Genomic DNA, 20,789 nt, shown 5'->3' with positions numbered 1-20,789 from the left:
AGTATCACATGTAGGAAGCTGGGCCTCGCTCTCTGAATCACGTATAACTCAATGGTTTTTATTGCTGGTGATGTTGGATGGGAGTGAGAAAGTGAACACAGGAAACATTCCAATGGAAAAATGTTCTGCTGAAATGAAATGAAAATGGCTTATTGTCACAAGTAGGCTTCAAATGAAGTTCCTGTGAAAAGCCCCTCGTCGCCACATTCTGGCGCCTGTTCGGGGAGGCTGTTACGGAATTACCTTGTGGCTTTAAAGAGAACACGTTAAAGAGTGGCTCCCTTTGAACGTGAAATTTTAATTGTAACAGGGTGACGGGGAGGAAATACCACTTTAAGAACTGGCACATTGCAATAAATCTGCTGGCTTGAGTAAGGGACGTGGATATTGGCATGTTTTCTATTGGATGAAACTTTCTTGTTTGACACTCACTATTTTCTAATTGGCCGATGAAGTCTTTGCTGAGGGTCGTTCCTTCTATATAACAGTGAGAGTCAGTGTGGTTTGTACACTAAGGAAGCAGAGATGACTCCCATTGTGTTCCTTGTCTTGTTATTCGCCCTTCCAGGTAAGGTGTCAGCCGCTGAGTAAAATGTATTTCTCCAGTACTCGGAGAGAGGGCTGAGTATCAGTGTGTGTCACTCCACGTTGCTGTCTCGCTTCTTTTAAGTGTTTGTGAAGTTGCAGCTCAGATTGTAATCCAAAGTTGTAATGTGTTTCCTCTGTGTGTTCAGTGACTCTGCCGCGATTCTCTGCGCACGACAGGTCGACAACACTCGCGCCGGTTTTGAAGCCGCCGTCAACAATTGGCCGCGATATCGGTGAATCCCGGCCAAGATGTTTTCTTTCACAGCGGGTCTGTTGTGTGGTGGACGTGAACAGATACCTGGAGACTCTGTGCCTCACTCTGTGAAGCTACATAAACAGAGCGGAAAACGTACCTGTTCACCTCACAGCGATCCCGTTTGGAATCGGAGTAAAATGTTGGGAGGCAGATCTCATGCTTGACCTGCTCCTGGCAGTTGTGAATGGCTCTCGCTCCAGGTGGTGATCCGTAGGTTCAATAAATTCTGCTGAAAACAGTGTTTTTCTTTGCGAACAATCCATTGCTCGATTATTTTGCCGTCGGCAGCTGGGACTTTCCAGCAACAACAAAACCTGACGGCCCACATTTAGATATTTGATGGTGTGTTTAAGTTTCTTGTTAAAATAACTAACTTCACTTTGCGGGAGTTTAAGGGGCTGGTCAGAAGCTACTGATTCGAAGGTCATTATTTGTTTTTCGGATTCGTAATGGCTGGGGAAAAAGACGAACAAAGTCACACCCTGTTAGGTTCACAATAATTAAATTGCCCTGTACAAAGAACAAAGAACAAAGAAATGTACAGCACAGGAACAGGCCCTTCGGCCCTCCAAGCCCGTGCCGACCATGCTGCCCAACTAAACTACAATCTTCTACACTTCCTGGGTCCGTATCCCTCTATTCCCATCCTATTCATGTATTTGTCAAGATGCCCCTTAAATGTCACTATCGTCCCTGCTTCCACCACCTCCTCCGGTAGCGAGTTCCAGGCACCCACTACCCTCTGCGTAAAAAACTTGCCTCGTACATCTACTCTAAACCTTGCCCCTCTCACCTTAAACCTATGCCCCCTAGTAATTGACCCCTCTACCCCGGGGAAAAGCCTCTGACTATCCACTCTGTCTATGCCCCTCATAATTTTGTAGACCTCTATCAGGTCTCCCCTCAACCTCCTTCGTTCCAGTGAGAACAAACCGAGTTTATTCAACCGCTCCTCATAGCTAATGCCCTCCATACCAGGTAACATCCTGGTAAATCTCTTCTGCACCCTCTCTAAAGCCTCCACTTCCTTCTGGTAGTGTGGCGACCAGAATTGAACACTATACTCCAAGTGTGGCCTAACTAAGGTTCTATACAGCTGCAACATGACTTGCCAATTCTTATACTCAATGCCCCGGCCAATGAAGGCAAGCATGCCGTATGCCTTCTTGACTACCTTCTCCACCTGTGTTGCCCCTTTCAATGACCTGTGGACCTGTACTCCTAGATCTCTTTGACTTTCAATACTCTTGAGGGTTCTACCATTCACTGAAGATGCCCCACCTGCATTAGACCTTCCAAAATGCATTACCTCACATTTGTCCGGATTAAACTCCATCTGCCATCTCTCCGCCCAAGTCTCCAAACAATCTAAATCCTGCTGTATCCTCTGACAGTCCTCATCGCTATCCGCAATTCCACCAACCTTTGTGTCGTCTGCAAACTTACTAATCAGACCAGTTACATTTTCCTCCAAATCATTTATATATACTACAAAGAGCAAAGGTCCCAGCACTGATCCCTGTGAAACACCACTGGTCACAGTCCTCCAATTAGAAAAGCATCCTTCCATTGCTACTCTCTGCCTTCTACGACCTAGCCAGTTCTGTATCCACCTTGCCAGCTCACCCCTGATCCCGTGTGACTTCACCTTTTGTACTAGTCTACCATGAGGGACCTTGTCAAAGGCCTTACTGAAGTCCATATAGACAACATCCACTGCCCTACCTGCATCAATCATCTTAGTGACCTCCTCGAAAAACTCTATCAAGTTAGTGAGACACGACCTCCCCTTCACAAAACCATGCTGCCTCTCACTAAAACGTCCATTTGCTTCCAAATGGGAGTAGATCCTGTCTCGAAGAATTCTCTCCAGTAATTTCCCTACCACTGAAGTAAGGCTCACCGGCCTGTAGTTCCCTGGATTATCCTTGCTACCCTTCTTAAACAGAGGAACAATATTGGCTATTCTCCAGTCCTCCGGGACATCCCCTGAAGACAGTGAGGATCCAAAGATTTCTGTCAAGGCCTCAGCAATTTCCTCTCCAGCCTCCTTCAGTATTCTGGGGTAGATCCCATCAGGCCCTGGGGACTTATCTACCTTAATATTTTTTAAGACGTCCAACACCTCATCTTTTTGGATCTCAATGTGACCCAGGCTATCTACACACCCTTCTCCAGACTCAACATCTACCAATTTCTTCTCTTTGGTGAATACTGATGCAAAGTATTCATTTAGTACCTCGTCCATTTCCTCTGGCTCCACACATAGATTCCCTTGCCTATCCTTCAGTGGGCCAACCCTTTCCCTGGCTACCCTCTTGCTTTTTATGTACGTGTAAAAAGCCTTGGGATTTTCCTTAACCCTATTTGCCAATGACTTTTCGTGACCCCTTCTAGCCCTCCTGACTCCTTGCTTAAGTTCCTTCCTACTTTCCTTATATCCCACGCAGGCTTCGTCTGTTCCCAGCCTTTTAGCCCTGACAAATGCCTCCTTTTTCTTTTTGACGAGGCCTACAATATCTCTCGTTATCCAAGGTTCCCAAAAATTGCCGTATTTATCCTTCTTCCTCACAGGAACATGCCGGTCCTGAATTCCTTTCAACTGACACTTGAAAGCCTCCCACATGTCAGATGTTGATTTGCCCTCAAACATCCGCCCCCAATCTATGTTCTTCAGTTCCCGCCTAATATTGTTAGAATTAGCCTTCCCCCAATTTAGCACATTCATCCTAGGACCACTCTCATCCTTGTCCACAAGCACTTTAAAACTTACTGAATTGTGGTCACTGTTACCGAAATGCTCCCCTACTGAAACATCTACCACCTGGCCGGGCTCATTCCCCAATACCAGGTCCAGTACCGCCCCTTCCCTAGTTGGACTGTCTACATATTGTTTTAAGAAGCCCTCCTGGATGCTCCTTACAAACTCCGCCCCGTCTCAGCCCCGGCACTAAGTGAGTCCCAGTCAATATTGGGGTAGTTGAAGTCTTCCATCACCACAACCCTGTTGTTTTTACTCTTTTCCAAAATCTGTCTACCTATCTGCTCCTCTATCTCCCGCTGGCTGTTGGGAGGCCTGTAGTAAACCCCCAACATTGTGACTGCACCCTTCTTATTCCTGATCTCTACCCAGAAAGCCTCACTGCCCTCTGAGGTGTCCTCCCGCAGTACAGCTGTGGTATTCTCCCGAACCAGTAGCGCAACACCGCCTCCCCTTTTACATCCCCCTCTATCCCGCCTGAAACATCTAAATCCTAGAACGTTTAGCTGCCAATCCTGCTCTTCCCTCAACCAGGTCTCTGTAATGGCAACAACATCATAGTTCCAAGTACTAATCCAAGCTCTAAGTTCATCTGCCTTACCCGTAATACTTCTTGCATTAAAACATATGCACTTCAGGCCACCAGACCAGCTGTGTTCAGCAACTTCTCCCTGTCTGCTCTGCCTCAGAGCCCCACTGTCCCTATTCCCTGGTTCTCCCTCAATGCTCTCAACTTCTGACCTATTGCTCCCGTGCCCATCCCCCTGTAGGCGATGGTATAGAAGTTCAGAGGTTCCAGCACACCCAGAGGGACGTGGCCTAGTCACTGGTTGATGTGGCCCACACCCAGAGGGACGTGGCCTAGTCACTGGCTGATGTGGCCCACACACAGAGGGACGCGGCCTAGTCACTGGCTGATGTGGCCCACACCCAGAGGGACGCGGCCTGGTCATTGGCTGATGTGGCCCACACCCAGGGGGACGCGGCTTAGTCACTGGCTGATGTGGCCCACACCGAGCGGGACGCGGCCTAGTCACTGGCTGATGTGGCCCACACCCAGAGGGACGCGGCCTAGTCACTGGCTGATGTGGCCCACACCCAGAGGGACGCGGCCCAGTCACTGGCTGATGTGGCCTACACCCAGAGGGACGCGGCCTAGTCACTGGCTGATGTGCCCCACACCCAGAGGGACGTGGCCTAGTCACTGGCTGATGTGGCCCACACCCAGAGTGACGTGGCCTAGTCACTGGCTGATGTGGCACAGACCCAGAGTGACGCGGCCTAGCAACTGGCTGATGTGGCCCACACCCAGAGGGACGCGGCTTGGTCACTGGCTGATGTGGCACAGACCCAGAGGGACGTGGCCCAGTCACTGGCTGATGTGGCCCACACCCAGAGGGACGCGGCCTAGTCACTGGCTGATGTGGCCATTACCCAGAGGGACGCGGCCTAGTCACTGGCTGATGTGGCCCACACCCAGAGGGACGCGGCCTAGTCACTGGCTGATGTGGCCCACACCCAGAGTGATGCGGCCTAGTCACTGGCTGATGTGGCACAGACCCAGAGGGACGCGGCCTAGTCACTGGCTGATGTGGCACAGACCCAGAGGGACGCGGCCTAGTCACTGGCTGATGTGGCCCACACCCAGAGGGACGCGGCCTAGTCACTGGCTGATGTGGCACAGACCCAGAGGGACACGGTCTAGTCACTGGCTGATGTGGCACAGACCAAGAGGGATGCGGCCTAGTCACTGGCTGATGTGACCCACACCCAGAGGGACGCGGCCTAGTCACTGGCTGATGTGGCACAGACCCAGAGGGACGCGGCCTAGTCACTGGCTGATGTGGCACAGACCCAGAGTGACGCGGCCTAGCCACTGGCTGATGTGGCCCACACCCAGAGGGACGCGGCCTAGTCACTGGCTGATGTGGCACAGACCCAGAGGGACGTGGCCCAGTCACTGGCTGATGTGGCCCACACCCAGAGGGACGCGGCCTAGTCACTGGCTGATGTGGCCATTACCCAGAGGGACGCGGCCTAGTCACTGGCTGATGTGGCCCACACCCAGAGGGACGTGGCCTAGTCACTGGCTGATGTGGCACAGACCCAGAGGGATGCGGCCTAGTCACTGGCTGATGTGGCCCACACCCAGAGGGAAACGGCCCAGTCACTGGCTGATGTGGCACAGACCCAGAGGGATGCGGCCTAGTCACTGGCTGATGTGGCCCACACCCAGAGGGACGTGGCCTAGTCACTGGCTGATGTGGCACACACCCAGAGGGATGCGGCCTAGTCACTGGCTGATGTGGCCCACACCCAGAGGGACGCGGCCCAGTCACTGGCTGATGTGGCACAGACCCAGAGGGATGCGGCCTAGTCACTGGCTGATGTGGCCCACAGCCAGAGGGACGTGGCCTAGTCACTGGCTGATGTGGCCCACACCCAGAGTGACGCGGCCTAGTCACTGGCTGATGTGGCACAGACCCAGAGGGACGCGGCATAGTCACTGGCTGATGTGGCCCACACCCAGAGGGACGCGGCCTAGTCACTGGCTGATGTGGCACAGACCCAGAGGGACGCGGCCTAGTCACTGGCTGATGTGGCACAGACCAAGAGGGATGCGGCCTAGTCACTGGCTGATGTGACCCACACCCAGAGGGACGCGGCCTAGTCACTGGCTGATGTGGCACAGACCCAGAGGGATGCGGCCTAGTCACTGGCTGATGTGGCCCACACCCAGAGGGACGTGGCCGAGTCACTGGCTGATGTGGCACAGACCCAGAGGGATGCGGCCTAGTCACTGGCTGATGTGGCCCACACACAGAGGGACGCGGCCTAGTCACTGGCTGATGTGGCCCACACCCAGAGGGACGCGGCCTGGTCATTGGCTGATGTGGCCCACACCCAGGGGGACGCGGCTTAGTCACTGGCTGATGTGGCCCACACCGAGCGGGACGCGGCCTAGTCACTGGCTGATGTGGCCCACACCCAGAGGGACGCGGCCTAGTCACTGGCTGATGTGGCCCACACCCAGAGGGACGCGGCCCAGTCACTGGCTGATGTGGCCTACACCCAGAGGGACGCGGCCTAGTCACTGGCTGATGTGCCCCACACCCAGAGGGACGTGGCCTAGTCACTGGCTGATGTGGCCCACACCCAGAGTGACGTGGCCTAGTCACTGGCTGATGTGGCACAGACCCAGAGTGACGCGGCCTAGCAACTGGCTGATGTGGCCCACACCCAGAGGGACGCGGCTTGGTCACTGGCTGATGTGGCACAGACCCAGAGGGACGTGGCCCAGTCACTGGCTGATGTGGCCCACACCCAGAGGGACGCGGCCTAGTCACTGGCTGATGTGGCCATTACCCAGAGGGACGCGGCCTAGTCACTGGCTGATGTGGCCCACACCCAGAGGGACGCGGCCTAGTCACTGGCTGATGTGGCCCACACCCAGAGTGATGCGGCCTAGTCACTGGCTGATGTGGCACAGACCCAGAGGGACGCGGCCTAGTCACTGGCTGATGTGGCACAGACCCAGAGGGACGCGGCCTAGTCACTGGCTGATGTGGCCCACACCCAGAGGGACGCGGCCTAGTCACTGGCTGATGTGGCACAGACCCAGAGGGACACGGTCTAGTCACTGGCTGATGTGGCACAGACCAAGAGGGATGCGGCCTAGTCACTGGCTGATGTGACCCACACCCAGAGGGACGCGGCCTAGTCACTGGCTGATGTGGCACAGACCCAGAGGGACGCGGCCTAGTCACTGGCTGATGTGGCACAGACCCAGAGGGACGCGGCCTAGTCACTGGCTGATGTGGCACAGACCCAGAGGGACGCGGCCTAGTCACTGGCTGATGTGGCACAGACCAAGAGGGATGCGGCCTAGTCACTGGCTGATGTGACCCACACCCAGAGGGACACGGCCTAGTCACTGGCTGATGTGGCACAGACCCAGAGGGATGCGGCCTAGTCACTGGCTGATGTGGCCCACACCCAGAGGGACGTGGCCTAGTCACTGGCTGATGTGGCACAGACCCAGAGGGATGCGGCCTAGTCACTGGCTGATGTGGCCCACACCCAGAGGGACGTGGCCTAGTCACTGGCTGATGTGGCACAGACCCAGAGGGATGCGGCCTAGTCACTGGTTGATGTGGCCCACACCCAGAGGGACGCGGCCTAGTCACTGGCTGATGTGGCCCACTGCCAGAGGGACGCGGTCCAGTCACAGGCTGATGTAACCCACACCCAGAGGGACGTGGCCTAGTCACTGGCTGATGTGGCACACACCCAGAGGGACGCGGCCTAGTCACTGGCTGATGTGGCACAGACCAAGAGGGATGCGGCCTAGTCACTGGCTGATGTGACCCACACCCAGAGGGACACGGCCTAGTCACTGGCTGATGTGGCACAGACCCAGAGGGATGCGGCCTAGTCACTGGCTGATGTGGCCCACACCCAGAGGGACGTGGCCTAGTCACTGGCTGATGTGGCACAGACCCAGAGGGATGCGGCCTAGTCACTGGCTGATGTGGCCCACACCCAGAGGGACGTGGCCTAGTCACTGGCTGATGTGGCACAGACCCAGAGGGATGCGGCCTAGTCACTGGTTGATGTGGCCCACACCCAGAGGGACGCGGCCTAGTCACTGGCTGATGTGGCCCACTGCCAGAGGGACGCGGTCCAGTCACAGGCTGATGTAACCCACACCCAGAGGGACGTGGCCTAGTCACTGGCTGATGTGGCACACACCCAGAGGGACGCGGCCTAGTCACTGGCTGATGTGGCCCACACCCAGAGGGACGCGGCCCAGTCACTGGCTGATGTGGCACAGACCCAGAGGGACGCGGCCTAGTCACTGGCTGATGTGGCCCACACCCAGAGGGACGCGGCCCAGTCACTGGCTGATGTGGCACAGACCCAGAGGGATGCGGTCTAGTCACTGGCTGATGTGGCCCATAGCCAGAGGGACGCGGCCTAGTCACTGGCTGATGTGGCCCACACCCAGAGGGACATGGCCTAGTCACTGGCTGATGTGGCCCACACCCAGAGTGACGCGGCCTAGTAACTGGCTGATGTGGCACAGACCCAGAGTGACGCGGCCTAGCCACTGGTTGATGTGGCCCACACCCAGAGGGACGCGGCCTAGTCACTGGCTGATGTGGCACAGACCCAGAGGGACGCGGCCTAGTCACTGGCTGATGTGGCCCACACCCAAAGGGACGCGGCCTAATCACTGGCTGATGTGGCCCACACCCAGAGGGAGGCGGCCTAGTCACTGGCTGATGTGGCCCACACCCAGAGGGACGCGGCCTAGTCACTGGCTGATGTGGCCCACACCTAGAGTAACGCGGCCTAGTCACTGGCTGATGTGGCACAGACCCAGAGGGACGCGGCATAGTCACTGGCTGATGTGGCCCACACCCAGAGGGACGCGGCCTAGTCACTGGCTGATGTGGCACAGACCCAGAGGGACGCGGCCTAGTCACTGGCTGATGTGGCACAGACCAAGAGGGATGCGGCCTAGTCACTGGCTGATGTGACCCACACCCAGAGGAACGCGGCCTAGTCACTGGCTGATGTGGCACAGACCCAGAGGGATGCGGCCTAGTCACTGGCTGATGTGGCCCACACCCAGAGGGACGTGGCCTAGTCACTGGCTGATGTGGCACAGACCCAGAGGGATGCGGCCTAGTCACTGGCTGATGTGGCCCACACCCAGAGGGACACGGCCCAGTCACTGGCTGATGTGACACAGACCCAGAGGGACGCGGCCTAGTCACTGGCTGATGTGGCACAGACCCAGAGGGACGCGGCCTAGTCACTGGCTGATGTGGCCCACACCCAGAGGGACGCGGCCTAGTCACTGGCTGATGTGGCACAGACCCAGAGGGACACGGTCTAGTCACTGGCTGATGTGGCACAGACCAAGAGGGATGCGGCCTAGTCACTGGCTGATGTGACCCACACCCAGAGGGACGCGGCCTAGTCACTGGCTGATGTGGCACAGACCCAGAGGGACGCGGCCTAGTCACTGGCTGATGTGGCACAGACCCAGAGGGACGCGGCCTAGTCACTGGCTGATGTGGCACAGACCCAGAGGGACACGGCCTAGTCACTGGCTGATGTGGCACAGACCAAGAGGGATGCGGCCTAGTCACTGGCTGATGTGACCCACAACCAGAGGGACGCGGCCTAGTCACTGGCTGATGTGGCACAGACCCAGAGGGATGCGGCCTAGTCACTGGCTGATGTGGCCCACACCCAGAGGGACGTGGCCTAGTCACTGGCTGATGTGGCACAGACCCAGAGGGATGCGGCCTAGTCACTGGTTGATGTGGCCCACACCCAGAGGGACGCGGCCCAGTCACTGGCTGATGTGGCACAGACCCAGAGGGATGCGGCCTAGTCACTGGCTGATGTGGCCCACTGCCAGAGGGACGCGGTCCAGTCACAGGCTGATGTAACCCACACCCAGAGGGACGTGGCCTAGTCACTGGCTGATGTGGCACACACCCAGAGGGACGCGGCCTAGTCACTGGCTGATGTGGCCCACACCCAGAGGGACGCGGCCCAGTCACTGGCTGATGTGGCACAGACCCAGAGGGACGCGGCCTAGTCACTGGCTGATGTGGCCCACACCCAGAGGGACGCGGCCCAGTCACTGGCTGATGTGGCACAGACCCAGAGGGATGCGGCCTAGTCACTGGCTGATGTGGCCCATAGCCAGAGGGACGCGGCCTAGTCACTGGCTGATGTGGCCCACACCCAGAGGGACATGGCCTAGTCACTGGCTGATGTGGCCCACACCCAGAGTGACGCGGCCTAGTAACTGGCTGATGTGGCACAGACCCAGAGTGACGCGGCCTAGCCACTGGTTGATGTGGCCCACACCCAGAGGGACGCGGCCTAGTCACTGGCTGATGTGGCACAGACCCAGAGGGACGCGGCCTAGTCACTGGCTGATGTGGCCCACACCCAGAGGGACGCGGCCTAATCACTGGCTGATGTGGCCCACACCCAGAGGGAGGCGGCCTAGTCACTGGCTGATGTGGCCCACACCCAGAGGGACGCGGCCTAGTCACTGGCTGATGTGGCCCACACCCAGAGTAACGCGGCCTAGTCACTGGCTGATGTGGCACAGACCCAGAGGGAATCGGCATAGTCACTGGCTGATGTGGCCCACACCCAGAGGGACGCGGCCTAGTCACTGGCTGATGTGGCACAGACCCAGAGGGACGCGGCCTAGTCACTGGCTGATGTGGCACAGACCAAGAGGGATGCGGCCTAGTCACTGGCTGATGTGACCCACACCCAGAGGAACGCGGCCTAGACACTGGCTGATGTGGCACAGACCCAGAGGGATGCGGCCTAGTCACTGGCTGATGTGGCCCACACCCAGAGGGACGTGGCCTAGTCACTGGCTGATGTGGCACAGACCCAGAGGGATGCGGCCTAGTCACTGGCTGATGTGGCCCACACCCAGAGGGACACGGCCCAGTCACTGGCTGATGTGGCACAGACCCAGAGGGATGCGGCCTAGTCACTGGCTGATGTGGCCTACTGCCAGAGGGACGCGGTCCAGTCACTGGCTGATGTGGCCCACACCCAGAGGGACATGGCCTAGTCACTGGCTGATGTGGCACACACCCAGAGGGATGCGGCCTAGTCACTGGCTGATGTGGCCCACACCCAGAGGGACGCGGCCCAGTCACTGGCTGATGTGGCACAGACCCAGAGGGACGCGGCCTAGTCACTGGCTGATGTGGCCCACACCCAGAGGGACACGGCCCAGTCACTGGCTGATGTGGCACAGACCCAGAGGGATGCGGCCTAGTCACTGGCTGATGTGGCCCACAGCCAGAGGGACGTGGCCTAGTCACTGGCTGATGTGGCCCACACCCAGAGGGACGTGGCCTAGTCACTGGCTGATGTGGCACACACCCAGAGGGACGGGGCCTAGTCACTGGCTGATGTGGCCCACACCCAGAGGGACGCGGCCCAGTCACTGGCTGATGTGGCACAGACCCAGAGGGACGCGGCCTAGTCACTGGCTGATGTGGCCCACACCCAGAGGGACGCAGCCCAGTCACTGGCTGATGTGGCCCACACCCAGAGTGACGCGGCCTAGTCACTGGCTGATGTGGCACAGACCCAGAGTGACGCGGCCTAGCCACTGGCTGATGTGGCCCACACCCAGAGGGACGCGGCCTAGTCACTGGCTGATGTGGCACAGACCCAGAGGGACGTGGCCCAGTCACTGGCTGATGTGGCCCACACCCAGAGGGACGCGGCCTAGTCACTGGCTGATGTGGCCATTACCCAGAGGGACGCGGCCTAGTCACTGGCTGATGTGGCCCACACCCAGAGGGACGTGGCCTAGTCACTGGCTGATGTGGCACAGACCCAGAGGGATGCGGCCTAGTCACTGGCTGATGTGGCCCACACCCAGAGGGAAACGGCCCAGTCACTGGCTGATGTGGCACAGACCCAGAGGGATGCGGCCTAGTCACTGGCTGATGTGGCCCACACCCAGAGGGACGTGGCCTAGTCACTGGCTGATGTGGCACACACCCAGAGGGATGCGGCCTAGTCACTGGCTGATGTGGCCCACACCCAGAGGGACGCGGCCCAGTCACTGGCTGATGTGGCACAGACCCAGAGGGATGCGGCCTAGTCACTGGCTGATGTGGCCCACAGCCAGAGGGACGTGGCCTAGTCACTGGCTGATGTGGCCCACACCCAGAGTGACGCGGCCTAGTCACTGGCTGATGTGGCACAGACCCAGAGGGACGCGGCATAGTCACTGGCTGATGTGGCCCACACCCAGAGGGACGCGGCCTAGTCACTGGCTGATGTGGCACAGACCCAGAGGGACGCGGCCTAGTCACTGGCTGATGTGGCACAGACCAAGAGGGATGCGGCCTAGTCACTGGCTGATGTGACCCACACCCAGAGGGACGCGGCCTAGTCACTGGCTGATGTGGCACAGACCCAGAGGGATGCGGCCTAGTCACTGGCTGATGTGGCCCACACCCAGAGGGACGTGGCCTAGTCACTGGCTGATGTGGCACAGACCCAGAGGGATGCGGCCTAGTCACTGGCTGATGTGGCCCACACACAGAGGGACGCGGCCTAGTCACTGGCTGATGTGGCCCACACCCAGAGGGACGCGGCCTGGTCATTGGCTGATGTGGCCCACACCCAGGGGGACGCGGCTTAGTCACTGGCTGATGTGGCCCACACCGAGCGGGACGCGGCCTAGTCACTGGCTGATGTGGCCCACACCCAGAGGGACGCGGCCTAGTCACTGGCTGATGTGGCCCACACCCAGAGGGACGCGGCCCAGTCACTGGCTGATGTGGCCTACACCCAGAGGGACGCGGCCTAGTCACTGGCTGATGTGCCCCACACCCAGAGGGACGTGGCCTAGTCACTGGCTGATGTGGCCCACACCCAGAGTGACGTGGCCTAGTCACTGGCTGATGTGGCACAGACCCAGAGTGACGCGGCCTAGCAACTGGCTGATGTGGCCCACACCCAGAGGGACGCGGCTTGGTCACTGGCTGATGTGGCACAGACCCAGAGGGACGTGGCCCAGTCACTGGCTGATGTGGCCCACACCCAGAGGGACGCGGCCTAGTCACTGGCTGATGTGGCCATTACCCAGAGGGACGCGGCCTAGTCACTGGCTGATGTGGCCCACACCCAGAGGGACGCGGCCTAGTCACTGGCTGATGTGGCCCACACCCAGAGTGATGCGGCCTAGTCACTGGCTGATGTGGCACAGACCCAGAGGGACGCGGCCTAGTCACTGGCTGATGTGGCACAGACCCAGAGGGACGCGGCCTAGTCACTGGCTGATGTGGCCCACACCCAGAGGGACGCGGCCTAGTCACTGGCTGATGTGGCACAGACCCAGAGGGACACGGTCTAGTCACTGGCTGATGTGGCACAGACCAAGAGGGATGCGGCCTAGTCACTGGCTGATGTGACCCACACCCAGAGGGACGCGGCCTAGTCACTGGCTGATGTGGCACAGACCCAGAGGGACGCGGCCTAGTCACTGGCTGATGTGGCACAGACCCAGAGGGACGCGGCCTAGTCACTGGCTGATGTGGCACAGACCCAGAGGGACGCGGCCTAGTCACTGGCTGATGTGGCACAGACCAAGAGGGATGCGGCCTAGTCACTGGCTGATGTGACCCACACCCAGAGGGACACGGCCTAGTCACTGGCTGATGTGGCACAGACCCAGAGGGATGCGGCCTAGTCACTGGCTGATGTGGCCCACACCCAGAGGGACGTGGCCTAGTCACTGGCTGATGTGGCACAGACCCAGAGGGATGCGGCCTAGTCACTGGCTGATGTGGCCCACACCCAGAGGGACGTGGCCTAGTCACTGGCTGATGTGGCACAGACCCAGAGGGATGCGGCCTAGTCACTGGTTGATGTGGCCCACACCCAGAGGGACGCGGCCCAGTCACTGGCTGATGTGGCCCACACCCAGAGGGACGCGGCCTAGTCACTGGCTGATGTGGCCCACTGCCAGAGGGACGCGGTCCAGTCACAGGCTGATGTAACCCACACCCAGAGGGACGTGGCCTAGTCACTGGCTGATGTGGCACACACCCAGAGGGACGCGGCCTAGTCACTGGCTGATGTGGCCCACACCCAGAGGGACGCGGCCCAGTCACTGGCTGATGTGGCACAGACCCAGAGGGACGCGGCCTAGTCACTGGCTGATGTGGCCCACACCCAGAGGGACGCGGCCCAGTCACTGGCTGATGTGGCACAGACCCAGAGGGATGCGGTCTAGTCACTGGCTGATGTGGCCCATAGCCAGAGGGACGCGGCCTAGTCACTGGCTGATGTGGCCCACACCCAGAGGGACATGGCCTAGTCACTGGCTGATGTGGCCCACACCCAGAGTGACGCGGCCTAGTAACTGGCTGATGTGGCACAGACCCAGAGTGACGCGGCCTAGCCACTGGTTGATGTGGCCCACACCCAGAGGGACGCGGCCTAGTCACTGGCTGATGTGGCACAGACCCAGAGGGACGCGGCCTAGTCACTGGCTGATGTGGCCCACACCCAAAGGGACGCGGCCTAATCACTGGCTGATGTGGCCCACACCCAGAGGGAGGCGGCCTAGTCACTGGCTGATGTGGCCCACACCCAGAGGGACGCGGCCTAGTCACTGGCTGATGTGGCCCACACCTAGAGTAACGCGGCCTAGTCACTGGCTGATGTGGCACAGACCCAGAGGGACGCGGCATAGTCACTGGCTGATGTGGCCCACACCCAGAGGGACGCGGCCTAGTCACTGGCTGATGTGGCACAGACCCAGAGGGACGCGGCCTAGTCACTGGCTGATGTGGCACAGACCAAGAGGGATGCGGCCTAGTCACTGGCTGATGTGACCCACACCCAGAGGAACGCGGCCTAGTCACTGGCTGATGTGGCACAGACCCAGAGGGATGCGGCCTAGTCACTGGCTGATGTGGCCCACACCCAGAGGGACGTGGCCTAGTCACTGGCTGATGTGGCACAGACCCAGAGGGATGCGGCCTAGTCACTGGCTGATGTGGCCCACACCCAGAGGGACACGGCCCAGTCACTGGCTGATGTGACACAGACCCAGAGGGACGCGGCCTAGTCACTGGCTGATGTGGCACAGACCCAGAGGGACGCGGCCTAGTCACTGGCTGATGTGGCCCACACCCAGAGGGACGCGGCCTAGTCACTGGCTGATGTGGCACAGACCCAGAGGGACACGGTCTAGTCACTGGCTGATGTGGCACAGACCAAGAGGGATGCGGCCTAGTCACTGGCTGATGTGACCCACACCCAGAGGGACGCGGCCTAGTCACTGGCTGATGTGGCACAGACCCAGAGGGACGCGGCCTAGTCACTGGCTGATGTGGCACAGACCCAGAGGGACGCGGCCTAGTCACTGGCTGATGTGGCACAGACCCAGAGGGACACGGCCTAGTCACTGGCTGATGTGGCACAGACCAAGAGGGATGCGGCCTAGTCACTGGCTGATGTGACCCACAACCAGAGGGACGCGGCCTAGTCACTGGCTGATGTGGCACAGACCCAGAGGGATGCGGCCTAGTCACTGGCTGATGTGGCCCACACCCAGAGGGACGTGGCCTAGTCACTGGCTGATGTGGCACAGACCCAGAGGGATGCGGCCTAGTCACTGGTTGATGTGGCCCACACCCAGAGGGACGCGGCCCAGTCACTGGCTGATGTGGCACAGACCCAGAGGGATGCGGCCTAGTCACTGGCTGATGTGGCCCACTGCCAGAGGGACGCGGTCCAGTCACAGGCTGATGTAACCCACACCCAGAGGGACGTGGCCTAGTCACTGGCTGATGTGGCACACACCCAGAGGGACGCGGCCTAGTCACTGGCTGATGTGGCCCACACCCAGAGGGACGCGGCCCAGTCACTGGCTGATGTGGCACAGACCCAGAGGGACGCGGCCTAGTCACTGGCTGATGTGGCCCACACCCAGAGGGACGCGGCCCAGTCACTGGCTGATGTGGCACAGACCCAGAGGGATGCGGCCTAGTCACTGGCTGATGTGGCCCATAGCCAGAGGGACGCGGCCTAGTCACTGGCTGATGTGGCCCACACCCAGAGGGACATGGCCTAGTCACTGGCTGATGTGGCCCACACCCAGAGTGACGCGGCCTAGTAACTGGCTGATGTGGCACAGACCCAGAGTGACGCGGCCTAGCCACTGGTTGATGTGGCCCACACCCAGAGGGACGCGGCCTAGTCACTGGCTGATGTGGCACAGACCCAGAGGGACGCGGCCTAGTCACTGGCTGATGTGGCCCACACCCAGAGGGACGCGGCCTAATCACTGGCTGATGTGGCCCACACCCAGAGGGAGGCGGCCTAGTCACTGGCTGATGTGGCCCACACCCAGAGGGACGCGGCCTAGTCACTGGCTGATGTGGCCCACACCCAGAGTAACGCGGCCTAGTCACTGGCTGATGTGGCACAGACCCAGAGGGAATCGGCATAGTCACTGGCTGATGTGGCCCACACCCAGAGGGACGCGGCCTAGTCACTGGCTGATGTGGCACAGACCCAGAGGGACGCGGCCTAGTCACTGGCTGATGTGGCACAGACCAAGAGGGATGCGGCCTAGTCACTGGCTGATGTGACCCACACCCAGAGGAACGCGGCCTAGACACTGGCTGATGTGGCACAGACCCAGAGGGATGCGGCCTAGTCACTGGCTGATGTGGCCCACACCCAGAGGGACGTGGCCTAGTCACTGGCTGATGTGGCACAGACCCAGAGGGATGCGGCCTAGTCACTGGCTGATGTGGCCCACACCCAGAGGGACACGGCCCAGTCACTGGCTGATGTGGCACAGACCCAGAGGGATGCGGCCTAGTCACTGGCTGATGTGGCCTACTGCCAGAGGGACGCGGTCCAGTCACTGGCTGATGTGGCCCACACCCAGAGGGACATGGCCTAGTCACTGGCTGATGTGGCACACACCCAGAGGGATGCGGCCTAGTCACTGGCTGATGTGGCCCACACCCAGAGGGACGCGGCCCAGTCACTGGCTGATGTGGCACAGACCCAGAGGGACGCGGCCTAGTCACTGGCTGATGTGGCCCACACCCAGAGGGACACGGCCCAGTCACTGGCTGATGTGGCACAGACCCAGAGGGATGCGGCCTAGTCACTGGCTGATGTGGCCCACAGCCAGAGGGACGTGGCCTAGTCACTGGCTGATGTGGCCCACACCCAGAGGGACGTGGCCTAGTCACTGGCTGATGTGGCACACACCCAGAGGGACGGGGCCTAGTCACTGGCTGATGTGGCCCACACCCAGAGGGACGCGGCCCAGTCACTGGCTGATGTGGCACAGACCCAGAGGGACGCGGCCTAGTCACTGGCTGATGTGGCCCACACCCAGAGGGACGCAGCCCAGTCACTGGCTGATGTGGCCCACACCCAGAGTGACGCGGCCTAGTCACTGGCTGATGTGGCACAGACCCAGAGTGACGCGGCCTAGCCACTGGCTGATGTGGCCCACACCCAGAGGGACGCGGCCTAGTCACTGGCTGATGTGGCACAGACCCAGAGGGACGTGGCCCAGTCACTGGCTGATGTGGCCCACACCCAGAGGGACGCGGCCTAGTCACTGGCTGATGTGGCCATTACCCAGAGGGACGCGGCCTAGTCACTGGCTGATGTGGCCCACACCCAGAGGGACGTGGCCTAGTCACTGGCTGATGTGGCACAGACCCAGAGGGATGCGGCCTAGTCACTGGCTGATGTGGCCCACACCCAGAGGGAAACGGCCCAGTCACTGGCTGATGTGGCACAGACCCAGAGGGATGCGGCCTAGTCACTGGCTGATGTGGCCCACACCCAGAGGGACGTGGCCTAGTCACTGGCTGATGTGGCACACACCCAGAGGGATGCGGCCTAGTCACTGGCTGATGTGGCCCACACCCAGAGGGACGCGGCCCAGTCACTGGCTGATGTGGCACAGACCCAGAGGGATGCGGCCTAGTCACTGGCTGATGTGGCCCACAGCCAGAGGGACGTGGCCTAGTCACTGGCTGATGTGGCCCACACCCAGAGTGACGCGGCCTAGTCACTGGCTGATGTGGCACAGACCCAGAGGGACGCGGCATAGTCACTGGCTGATGTGGCCCACACCCAGAGGGACGCGGCCTAGTCACTGGCTGATGTGGCACAGACCCAGAGGGACGCGGCCTAGTCACTGGCTGATGTGGCACAGACCAAGAGGGATGCGGCCTAGTCACTGGCTGATGTGACCCACACCCAGAGGGACGCGGCCTAGTCACTGGCTGATGTGGCACAGACCCAGAGGGATGCGGCCTAGTCACTGGCTGATGTGGCCCACACCCAGAGGGACGTGGCCTAGTCACTGGCTGATGTGGCACAGACCCAGAGGGATGCGGCCTAGTCACTGGCTGATGTGGCCCACACCCAGAGGGACACGGCCCAGTCACTGGCTGATGTGGCACAGACCCAGAGGGATGCGGCCTAGTCACTGGCTGATGTGGCCTACTGCCAGAGGGACGCGGTCCAGTCACTGGCTGATGTGGCCCACACCCAGAGGGACGTGGCCTAGTCACTGGCTGATGTGGCACACGCCCAGAGGGATGCGGCCTAGTCACTGGCTGATGTGGCCCACACCCAGAGGGACGCGGCCTAGTCACTGGCTGATGTGGCCCACACCCAGAGGGACGTGGCCTAGTCACTGGCTGATGTGGCCCACACCCAGAGGGACGCGGCCTAGTCACTGGCTGATGTGGCACAGACCCAGAGTGACGCGGCCTAGCCACTGGTTGATGTGGCCCACACCCAGAGGGACGCGGCCTAGTCACTGGCTGATGTGGCACAGACCCAGAGGGACGCGGCCTAGTCACTGGCTGATGTGGCCCACACCCAGAGGGACGCGGCCTAGTCACTGGCTGATGTGGCCCACACCCAGAGGGAGGCGGCCTAGTCACTGGCTGATGTGGCCCACACCCAGAGGGACGCGGCCTAATCACTGGCTGATGTGGCCCACACCCAGAGTGACGCGGCCTAGTCACTGGCTGATGTGGCACAGACCCAGAGGGACGCGGCATAGTCACTGGCTGATGTGGCCCACACCCAGAGGGACGCGGCCTAGTCACTGGCTGATGTGGCACAGACCCAGAGGGACGCGGCCTAGTCACTGGCTGATGTGGCACAGACCAAGAGGGATGCGGCCTAGTCACTGGCTGATGTGACCCACACCCAGAGGGACGCGGCCTAGTCACTGGCTGATGTGGCACAGACCCAGAGGGATGCGGCCTAGTCACTGGCTGATGTGGCCCACACCCAGAGGGACGTGGCCTAGTCACTGGCTGATGTGGCACAGACCCAGAGGGATGCGGCCTAGTCACTGGCTGATGTGGCCCACACCCAGAGGGACACGGCCCAGTCACTGGCTGATGTGGCACAGACCCAGAGGGATGCGGCCTAGTCACTGGCTGATGTGGCCTACTGCCAGAGGGACGCGGTCCAGTCACTGGCTGATGTGGCCCACACCCAGAGGGACGTGGCCTAGTCACTGGCTGATGTGGCACACACCCAGAGGGATGCGGCCTAGTCACTGGCTGATGTGGCCCACACCCAGAGGGACGCGGCCCAGTCACTGGCTGATGTGGCACAGACCCAGAGGGATGCGGCCTAGTCACTGGCTGATGTGGCCCACAGCCAGAGGGACGTGGCCTAGTCACTGGCTGATGTGGCCGACACCCAGAGGGACGTGGCCTAGTCACTGGCGGATGTGGCACAGACCCTCAGTGTGGTGACACAGTCCCAGACGGAGATGGGCCATTCCCTGTACTCCATGGCCACTAATGTGCAGACCCTGGTCGAGACCAGAGTGGGCCTCCAGGACTGGCAGTGCCAGGTGGCGGAGGGGGGGGAGCCTCAGGCCCCCCCCTCCCCATCCCATGGAGTCGCCCGGGGTGCATCGGGCAGCCGAGGGAGGAGGAGGTGCTGGAACAGCGCAGCACCTCGGACCCACTCCCGACCCCCCTCCCTGTTCCTGGTGCATTTGGTGGGCAGCGGGCAGATCAGGGCAGCACAACGCCACCCGGGACGCCCGAGCAGCAGCCGGGCCTATCCAGGCCGGGTTGTCCCAGGGTCCCTTGGCGCAGGGCAGGAGTCACAGCAGGCTGCTTCCACTCCTGCTGTACCGTCTGGGGAACCACCTAGGCGTAGTGTTAGGGCCCCTAAGGACAGAAAGTTGAACCAGTTAAGTTGGCACGGGTGGAGGGCACAGTTGAGTTATAGGGGCTCGGGCACAGACTGTATATATTTGTTCACAATAAACACTTGTTAACACCGTTGATAGCTGCCTCTGTCTGATGGGTGTGGGGGATGGGGGACGAGTGAGGCCTACTGGGTGGACCGTGCCCCCCTCCTCCCAGCCCCCAGTCCCAACCATCCCCATCACCCCTATCCCTGGGATTCGACGGGACTGTGTGATGGACTGGCCAGCTCGCATGCAGGGATCACCCAGGTGGGCATGAGTCAGGCATTGTCCAACCATGTGGAGCTCGGAGCTCATCGCAGAGCGGGCTGTCATCATCCTCCATGCCATGGACCAGACCCGCTGTCACTGCCAACCCA

The 20,789-nt window shown here is 60.3% G+C and overlaps 1 protein-coding gene across 1 annotated transcript in view; it reads left to right on the top strand.

Moving 5' to 3' along the window:
• The first annotated feature begins 501 nt into the window (after positions 1 to 501).
• The window catches only part of LOC140397019 (prosaposin-like), a 35,019-nt gene continuing 14,731 nt past the window's right edge, over positions 502 to 20,789 (top strand). The window contains exon 1 of the mRNA XM_072486052.1: positions 502 to 568. Coding sequence (XP_072342153.1) covers positions 526 to 568 — 43 coding nt within the window. The 5' untranslated portion in view covers positions 502 to 525. The remainder of the gene's footprint in view (positions 569 to 20,789) is intronic.

This window comes from Scyliorhinus torazame, chromosome 20 (assembly GCF_047496885.1).
Source record: "Scyliorhinus torazame isolate Kashiwa2021f chromosome 20, sScyTor2.1, whole genome shotgun sequence".
In the NCBI taxonomy this organism is placed as follows: Eukaryota; Metazoa; Chordata; class Chondrichthyes; order Carcharhiniformes; family Scyliorhinidae; genus Scyliorhinus; species Scyliorhinus torazame.
The sequence above is the reverse complement of the archived record's forward strand: the minus strand, read 5'-3'. Positions and strand labels throughout refer to the sequence as shown.